At 37.5% G+C, this 10403-nt stretch overlaps 1 protein-coding gene across 1 annotated transcript; it reads left to right on the top strand.

The window, feature by feature from the left end:
* Positions 1-98: 98 nt before the first annotated feature.
* Positions 99-9587, top strand: trpc7a (transient receptor potential cation channel, subfamily C, member 7a). The gene is made up of 11 exons (XM_084103729.1): positions 99-854; positions 4342-4524; positions 4609-4773; positions 4879-5095; positions 5802-6035; positions 6236-6500; positions 7489-7684; positions 7774-7995; positions 8069-8146; positions 8238-8313; positions 8578-9587. Exons 1-11 carry the CDS (start codon positions 102-104, stop codon positions 8715-8717), a joined length of 2529 nt encoding a protein of 842 aa, XP_083959855.1. The 5' UTR covers positions 99-101; the 3' UTR covers positions 8718-9587.
* Positions 9588-10403: the final 816 nt, after the last annotated feature.

Genomic DNA, 10403 nt, shown 5'->3' on the forward strand with positions numbered 1-10403 from the left:
ATTGGTGTCATAAACCAATTTTCTCCCAAAGCATTCAAGTTTCGTAGTTTCACCAAATCCTATGATCAACCTCATTCTCTGGGTTCTGCAGGTTTGAGGCCATGCAGCGCAGACACACCACCCTGAGAGAGAAATGCCGCAGACAGGCCGTCCGTGGCCCCGCGTACATGTTCAGCGAGAGAGGCACCAATCTGACCGAAGAGGAGGAGCGTTTCCTAGATGCCGCGGAGTACGGAAACATCCCTGTGGTCCGTAAGATGCTTGAAGAGTCCAAGACGCTGAATGTAAACTGTGTAGACTACATGGGCCAGAATGCATTGCAGCTTGCTGTAGGAAACGAGCACTTGGAGGTTACTGAACTGTTGCTGAAGAAAGAGGGGCTGGCGCGAGTGGGTGATGCCCTGCTGTTAGCCATTAGCAAGGGCTACGTGCGGATAGTGGAGGCCATCCTGGCCCATCCGGCATTCGAAGGCGGCCTCCGTCTTACTCTGAGTCCTCTGGAGCAAGAGCTACGCGATGACGACTTCTACGCGTACGATGAGGATGGGACTCGCTTCTCTCAGGACATCACGCCCATGATCCTGGCGGCCCACTGCAAGGAGTACGAGATCGTGCACATCTTGTTACTGAAGGGGGCTCGCATTGAGAAACCCCACGACTATTTCTGCAAGTGCGGCGAGTGTGCGGAGAAACAGAAGCAGGATTCTTTCAGTCACTCTCGATTAAGGATGAACGCCTACAAAGGCCTCGCCAGCGCTGCTTATCTGTCACTGTCTAGTGAAGACCCTGTGCTCACAGCCCTGGAGCTCAGCAATGAGTTGGCACAACTCGCCAACATTGAGACTGAGTTTAAGGTGAGGAGGTGCACAATTACACCATATCCAGGGGTCACTCAAATTCACTGGCCCAGGACAGAATTATTAGATGTGGATGTGTAGGTTACATTAGGAGTTTGTGATGATCCCCTTAAATAGATAATGCAGTATAAATCTGAATATTTTCATATACAGACCCATTTATATTTTTTGAGGAAAATAATAAAGGAATAGTTCACCCAGAAAGGAAAATTCTATCATCATTTACTCAACTTCATTTCATTCCAAACCTGCATGACTTTCTTTCTTCTGTGGAACATAAAAGAAGATATATTGAAGAATGTTTCAACAGTTTTGTTGTTTGGTTGGTTACCAGCATTCTTCAAAATATCTTCTTTTGTGTTCCACAGATGAAAGAAAGTCTTACAGGTTTGAAACAACATTGGGTGTACCATTTTCCTCACACAGGAAAAAAAGTCATAATTATTAGATAAAAAGTCAATATTTTTATATAAATCATATGTGACCCTGGATCACAAAACCAGTCATAAATCGCACGGGTATATTTGTGGCAATAGCCAAAAATACATTTCATGGCTCAAAATTATAGATTTTTCTTTTATGCCAAAAATCATTAGGATATTAAGTAAAGATCATGTTCCATGAAGATATTTTGTAAATTTCCTACCGTAAATATATAAAACATTCATTTTTGTGAGTGAATGCAGCACAATCGCGAACATAAATGCACAACTTTAAAGGCAATTTTCTCAATGTTTTGATTTTTTTGCACCCTCAGATTCCAGATTCTCAAATAGTTGTATCTCGGCCAAATATTGTCCTATCCTAACAAACCATACATCAATGGAAAGCTTATTTATTCATTTATCAATTTATTCATGTATACATCTCAATTTCAAAAAAATGTGACTGGTTTTGTGGTCCACGGTCACATATAATTATGATACCATTTTAATTATGTATTATGACACAAGTCATAAATTCTATCTCATAATTTAAACTTCTTGTCACCATACTTAAAAACAATTATAACACAAAATCAACATTATAGGATAAAATGTAAATTACGGCATAAAGCCTTTATGTCATCATTTTGACATAAAGGCACTTTATGACACTTTAGGCACTTAAAGACATTTGACATCATTTTGACATAAAAGAATTTATGACTTGTGAATTTATGACACAAGTCATAAATTCTATCTCATAATTTAAACTTCTTGTCACCATACTTAAAAACAATTATAACACAAAATCAACATTATAGGATAAAATGTAAATTACGGCATAAAGCCTTTATGTCATCATTTTGACTTTTTATCTCAAAATTCAACTTTTTTGTATTATTTGTTTATTTATTCGAAGCTGTCAATTTGACCTGGACCCTCTTTAAAAAAAAAAAAGTGTTTATTTATTAAAAACTAGGGGACCTATCTTGCACCAAGCAATACTGACTTTGTACACCGACGCATGTATCATTCCTATTTTGCACCCGATGCACAGCTGACTTTTCCCTCGACAAACGCACTTGCGCTTCCGGGGGCGGTTCAGCGAAAAGAGGAGGCGTGTTCTGGCGCAAACGTTCCCTGGTGCTATTTTGCAGTTTCAGAAAACAATTCCGCTACAGACCAGGAAAAACCTAGTCTAAAGTCAGTGGCACGTTATTCAGATGCTATTTTAAGCTATTTTAATGCTTATTATAATGTAGCGTGTGCACAACGCCCATACACTTTGCTTCTCTCATCTACACAGACACAGCAGGTCCCAGTTTTGCAAACCATACATAATTACAAGGAAAAATATTACCACACGAGGGAAATCATTGTGGTGTCCATAAAGATGTGAAAAAATAGGCATAAATCTAGCTTACACATTTACCCAAATTATTCAGGCTAATTGTAGTAATGACGGATCAAACCTGTTTGACCAATAGTGGCAAGACATTCCGCCATTATAATAGCAATCCGCCATGGAACAAGCGCGCCTGCTTTTAAAGGGAATGTGAGATGACGCTCTGATTGGTTTATTGCACGTTACGCCCAAACCACACCTATGAATAATGTAGCTACTTCAGACCAACCCATTTTAGATTTGCGTCGGGCGCAAGAGTAATTTATCCCGCCAGTATAATAGCAACAGCGCCCGAGAACCGCCTACAAAGTTACTTGCGTTTCGCATTTGATACTTGCGTTTCAGATTGTTAAAATAGGGCCCTAGGGCTGTTAATAGAATAAGATAGTGATTTATCTTGTGGTCTCCAACTAGAGTTAATATAAAAATCTACATCTATAAAATCTGGTAAATGTTTTAAAAATTGTTAAATTATTAAAAAATATTTATGGGTTCAATGAGTAGGCTACCATTAGGGTTTCATGATGATCCCCTAAAATAAAAATAGGGCAGCTGTATATTTTCACATTTATAGACCCATTTATAATAATTCTCTGTGTGAGAAAAAAACTAAGCATGACATAGCATAGACAACACTGTTTCTAAAATTGATTGATTGATTGATTGATTGATTGATTGACCCCTCTCATCACAAGACGTTGGACAACATTCCCCCTTATGATGCGGGTACAATGAGTTGAATCACTGCTATAAATCAATATGTTCTTTGTGGATAATGCAAACTCCTTTAAGGTGCTCTCATGATTATTTCAAAGCACATTTTAAACAGCTTCTCAGTTAATGTAGGAAGTGTCCAATCGTGAAGAGTGTGCTTATGGCCCTGTGATGAGCTGCGTCTCTCTGAGAGAAACGTCTATGCTCATTCCAGCTCATAGACCAGCAGAATATTCCACACGAAAACCAATTTCCCACCCTTGAGATTAGCCTCATTATAAATTAGAGGCTTTTCGATGACAGTTTCTGGTTCAGTAGAATCTCAGTACACAACATTTTTCCAAAATAAAACGTTCCTCCAGGGAGCTTCGGCGATGTGTGTTGTTTTATATTTAAATATGTACGAGAGACTTTCTTCACTGAAAGTCACTCTGGGGAAATATCTAATCAGGAGTTCTCAAATCCAGACAGTTTTCCCCCTTATTGTGGTAAGCGAGCTATTAATTGAAACTGCTCCATCGAGAGCTTCCAGTAATCACCCCGTTATTATTCTCTCATCACCGTTTTTCTTTACAGACGATCACTTTCGACAGTTGTAATGGCGTGTCAATGATTCCGCTTCTGTAATTCCACATAAAATGTTTGTTCTCCTAAAACAATGCAATGCTATAATTAGCAGGATGGGCTTCTCTTGGGTGCCCTCCATTAGGTACATTTCTGTTTGAGAAGATCCGATGCAAACATCAATCAGACTTCCATTTAGAAGTGCGGCATGGGATTTTCGCGAATGTTCAGGCGTTGCGCACATCTTTGTCTTTCATAGCAAAGCGTTCACTGTTTGCTATAGATGCAATTATCATCCCAGTTGGAGTGAGTTATTTTTTACATGTGATTAATAGCCCGTCTGAAGTCATAATACTGTGGCTCTGTTTTGATTTAGAATGACTATAGGAAACTCTCCATGCAGTGTAAGGACTTTGTGGTTGGCGTTCTGGATCTCTGCAGAAACACAGAGGAAGTGGAGGCCATTCTGAACGGAGATGTTGACCAGAGCCCTCCGAGCGAACACCACCGGCCCTGCCTTAGCCGTGTCAAACTGGCCATTAAGTACGAAGTCAAAAAGGTACTGGGTAATGATTTATAGGCTAAAGTGGAACGGTTCCCGTGTGCTTGCAAGGAAATGTCTAATTCAATGATATTCCTACAGTTCGTGGCTCATCCTAATTGCCAGCAGCAGTTGCTGACACTGTGGTATGAGAATCTATCAGGCCTTAGGCAAACGTCAATCGGTGTGAAATGTTGGACAGTGTTTGGAGTGATGGTGGGCTTGCCATTTCTTGCCATTGCATATTGGATTATGCCCTGCAGCAAGGTACATCATCATCATCATGCAGATTCAGTTCATCTAATAACATTGGGAAAGGCTTCCCTTTTCTTCTATTGTTACAAAATTGTCTGCATTTGATCTTTTCTCCAGGTGGGCCAGGTTCTCCGCAGTCCCTTTATGAAGTTTGTAGCTCACGCAGTGTCATTCACCCTCTTCCTGGGTCTTCTGGTTCTCAATGCCTCTGACCGCTTCGCAGGAGTCAAAAACCTTCCTAACGAAACCATCACTGATCATCCGCGGCAAATCTTTCGCATCAAAACCACTCAGTTCTCTTGGACAGAGATGTTGATAATGAAGTGGGTACTAGGTGAGCATCAGTCAAGCATGAGCTGCAGATCAGTGTTAGATCATAGATAATCATATGGGTCAGTATATTTCATGTGATGCTAAACTGAATTTTCAGCATCATTAAGGCCTGTTCATTTATAGTTATCGTTCTTGGTGTGAACGGGCCTTTACTCCGGTGCTCTGTCACACAGCCTTCAGAAATCATTCTAATATGCTGATTTGCTGCTAAAAAACAAACATTTCTTATTATTATCTTAAATGTTAAAAACAGTTGTGCTGCTTAATATTTTTGTGGAAATCATTTTTTTCCAGAATGCTTTGGAATCTGATATTCAGAAATCTTTTGTAACATTATGTCTTAACTGTCATTTTGATCAATTTAATGCATCCTTCATGAATAAATGAAAAATAAAAAAATGTTACTGACCCCAAAATGTTTTGAATGATAGTATATTTAAACGTTTAAAAAAAAATTGACAAATATCATGAATTATAATTCTGAATTAAAAATAAAAATAAATGAATAGATCCGGACAAAACAATAGCTTGATGTCAGCTTGATCAATATCGTTTTTTTTCCTCATTTTTATTAAACTGTGATTTACAATTTTTGCTAAGGTTCTCTCTACTACATGTTTCTGTCAGACTAAATGAAAACTGAAGTAGGGCTTGACAATAAACATGATGAATTTCCCTTATGCCTTTTCTTTGATTTCCCTGAACAGGAATGATCTGGACGGAGTGTAAGGAAGTTTGGGCTGATGGGCCGCGTGAGTACATCATGCATTTGTGGAATGTGTTAGACTTCGGCATGCTGTCAGTCTTCGTGGCGTCATTCACTGCACGGCTCATGGCTTTCCTGCGAGCCTCCCATGCACAGCTGTATGTGGATTTGCATGTGACCAATGCAGACTTGATCAATGCCTCATTACCAGCAGACGTGGCCTACTTCACTTATGGTATGTCACACAAAAAAAAAAGTTTATTCAATACATAAAAATCTAACGAACTGTAACATACCAGTATAAGACCATAAGTCTTCTCTCTGTTCTCAATGAAATGCTAAAAAAGAGTTGCGCAGACTTTCTTGCAGCTGTCTGAAATGAAACATAATGCTGCCATCAAGTGGTAACACCAAAAAGTGCTTCCTCTCTCTTAGCCAGGAACAAGTGGCTTCCCTCTGATCCTCAGCTCATCTCTGAAGGGTTGTACTCCATCGCTGTGGTGCTCAGTTTCTCTCGTATCGCCTACGTTCTGCCAGCCAACGAGAGCTTCGGACCCTTACAAATATCCCTTGGGCGCACTGTTAAAGATATTTTTAAATTCATGGTCATATTCATCATGGTCTTCCTTGCTTTCATGATCGGCATGTTTAATTTGTATTCCTACTACTTGGGAGCAAAATACAACCCTGCTTTTACCACGTAAGTCCATAAAAGGATAATGAAAATGATTTTAGATTTGCTAATGGAATAGTTCACCAAAAAAAGAAAAATTCTGTCATTCACTCACCCTCATGTTGTTACAAATTAAAAGGTTTCACAAATTTATCCTGTGGAACACAAAAGAAGATATTTTGCAGAATGTTCAGGCTGCTCTTTTGTGTCCAAGCTAATTAATAAATAAAATAAATAATTAAAGTACAATAAAATTAGTCTATATGACTTGTGCACTATGTTCCAAGTCTATTGAAAGATACACTACAGTTCAAAAGTTTGGGGCCTGTCAATTTATTTATTTTTTGCTAAATTAATTCTTTTATATTTAGCTAGGGTGCAAAAAAATGAACAAAAATGTTAACATATTTATAGTGTTACAAAAAAAACTGTTTTATACATCAAAGAATAAAAATAAAAAAACTATCACAGTTTTCATAAAAATATTAAGCAGCACAATTGTTTTCAGCATTGATAATAATAAGAAATATTTCTTGAGCATCAAATCAGCATATTAGAATGATTTCTGAAGGATCATGTGACTGATGACTAGAGTAATGATGCTGAAAATTCAGCTTTGCGTCACAGGAATAAATTACATTTTTAAAATATATTCAAACAGAAAACTGTCATCTTAAATTGTAATTATATTTCACAATATTTCAGTTTTTACTGTATTTAAAAAAAAATGGCTTGGTCAGCAAAAGAGACTTCTTTCAAAAGCAGTAACAGAAACACACACTTTTTATAAATGGCTTGTGTGAAAAAGTCAAATTTAAGCTGATGATCTTCCCCTCAACTCTCATATTAATGCCTTAAATTTTGGTGTTTGATATCTCAAAAATGCCTCTTTTTGTGTTCCACCAATGAAAGACAGTCATACGGGTTTTGAATAAATGCTAGTAAATTATGGTGCAATTTAAGAACTATTTGTGGATAGTTTCCTTGTCATTTTGCATGTATGTCTCTGTTTCAGGGTAGAGGAAAGCTTTAAAACGCTGTTCTGGTCCATCTTTGGTTTATCTGAGGTGATCTCTGTGGTCTTGAAGTATGATCATAAGTTCATTGAAAACATTGGTTACATACTTTATGGAGTCTATAATGTCACAATGGTGGTGGTCCTGCTTAATATGCTCATAGCCATGATTAACCACTCATACCAGGAAATTGAGGTGAGACCAATGTATTTTGCAAACAAATAATACTACTTAAAATGACCATTTGTCATAATAGATATGGTTATTTTTGTGTGTGAGAACAGGAGGATTCTGATGTAGAATGGAAGTTTGCTCGTGCAAAGCTGTGGCTCTCCTATTTTGATGAAGGCAGCACTCTTCCACCCCCCTTTAATCTAATGCCCAGCCCCAAATCCTTCTATTACATGGCTCAGCGCACCAAAACATGCCTAGTGAGCTTATGCAAGGCCAGGGTTCGTAGCAACAGCGGCCAGCAGGACATAGGAATGGCCAATTCACGGTCTAAGGTCAGAGATCAGCAAGGCTTTTCAAATTGTTCTGATCAAGAAAAGCCCGTTCTTCATTTTTATATATTTACAGCTTCATCGGTTTCGACCTTGCCATGCACAGGAGGGATTCACAGTTAGGAATCCCATCAAACACCCCACAAGATATCAGGTAGGCCTACTAACTGATTTTCTGTATTATCCTAAAATGTTCCTGTACAGTATTTCCCAGGGAAAACCTTATTCTAAACCTTCTCTCATAGAAACTCATGAAGCGTCTCATCAAGCGGTACGTCCTGAAAGCCCAAATTGACAGTGAAAGTGATGAGATCAATGAAGGTAAGATTTATCCGTTTTATTGTCTCTTGTGTGATTTATTTTTTCCCTAAAATATATTTTACATGCCAGATCACATACACGTCAAGCGATAAACCATAAAGTATTAAAGTGCCCCTAGTATGCTATTTTAAAGGTTCCTATTTTGTTTTGGAGATTTCCTACGATAGGTTTTCATGCCTGCAAAGCCGAAAAACTGTGATTTCTGAGCCAAGTTTTTCTTGAAACCGGTCAAACCCTTGTTTTTGCATTGCCTCTTCTCCACAGGTGAGTTGAAGGAAATCAAGCAGGACATTTCCAGCCTCCGCTATGAGCTCCTGGAGGAAAAATCACAGGCCACTGAAGAACTTGCTGAACTGATCCAGGAGCTTGGAGACAAACTCAGCAAAGGAAACAAGAGACCATGAAAAATGAACTCTTGTGAATGTAGCTGAAAGTGTCCTAGGCTGAAACTACAGGTTATTAAATACAGATTTGCTGAAATATTTAGTTTAGATACAAACTTTAAAGTCTATTTATACTCTGAAGACATTAGTTTGTGAAGTAGGTATGATTTGTGGTTGCCATTTGGGTGTAGGATGCCATTATTTAATAAAGTAATTCTAGTAGCACGGGAGAGATGCAATGCTATATAATAATACCAATAAATTCAGGTGAATGTATTACCACAATACCTATACCACACTGTAAAAAAATATAAATATAAGTTTCGACAAATATTTTAAGCAATTTTAAACTTTTTTTTATAAGCTATACAAGATTCAACTCATTTTTTAAAGTCGGTTTAATGTAATTTAAGTTGAAATGACTTAAAAATCCAAGTTGATTGTAAGCAATCAACATGAGTTTTGACTATTATGACATTAGTCCTGGTCCTGGAGTATCCCAGTGCTGCACATTATGGTCTTGGATGCTTGACTTATGAGCTTATGATATAAATAAAGGTGTGTTATGACAAATACATCAAAAATGTGCTTGGGGAACTCCAGAGATGCAATAGCATTTTTCTCAATTTTTTATTACTATTATTTAAATCATATTTGATGACTACTGCATCAATGTAAGCATTAATCTCACAAAACCTGTCAAGAAGTTGCCCAAGTCATATTTCACTCCAAACTCATGAGAAAAAAATACATATTTATATTTTGCCTGAAGAAAATTAAGCCTTTTTTTAAGGACTGTTAAAGTTGGCACAAAACTGAAGTTGTGATAGTCTTTTCTTCCCTATTGTTATGTATATATGAGTGAACCAGCTTCTCAAACTGAATTGAGTTGATGGTTTTGGTTTGCTCAGGATATGAGGGGGCAAAAGGGGGGGCATACCCTAATTCATCACCAAATCCCCCCATCCCTGGATTGTGATGGCTCACACTAAAGAATTATGAATGCCCCCCGCAGGTCGTCCTGGGTTTGCTATTGATGTGATGTGAATGACAGGTTGTCCCGACCTTGCACCAGTAAACGTGTCATCAGAGAGGAGAAGAGATGTCACTGCAAGGAAGTTATTTTGATTACGAGGGCACATGAGTAATACTAATTATAAATAATGATGGTGCACAGATAAATAATGTATAATAAATAATGCAATATTCCATTAAAAAAAAAGTTGATTTCACTGTGACTTTAAGTCCAATTTCTCAGAAACATAATGTCACAATGCAGCATTATCTGAATATTAGGCTCAGTTTTTATGTCAAATAGAACATGAAAACAACAGGTCTGTGTGTGGTAGTACTGAACATTATTATAATGTATATTAAATATGAAAATAAAATTATAGCGAAAGTTCCTGGTTGTGCTTAATTTTCTGATACAATAATTCAAGAAATTCTTATTTAATATTTGTAAAATAATGTCACATTTAAAACGACAACAATGTCTGTCATTCCCACAAAGACTGCATCCTAAAAACCTGTCAAGGGCCAGAGTCGTTTCAGTTGCTTAAAAAGAAATTGGCAGTAACATTTTGTTTATAAAAATAATCAAGCCCATTCTTCTAATTGTTTTGGCATTATTTACATGACAATTAAGCATTTATGAAAACTTTAAAAAACGCATTACAGTAGCCTATTAAAGGAGGGGAAATGTAA

The sequence above is a fragment of the Abramis brama genome (genome assembly GCF_963993115.1).
Source record: "Abramis brama genome assembly, chromosome: 25".
Taxonomy (NCBI): Eukaryota; Metazoa; Chordata; class Actinopteri; order Cypriniformes; family Leuciscidae; genus Abramis; species Abramis brama.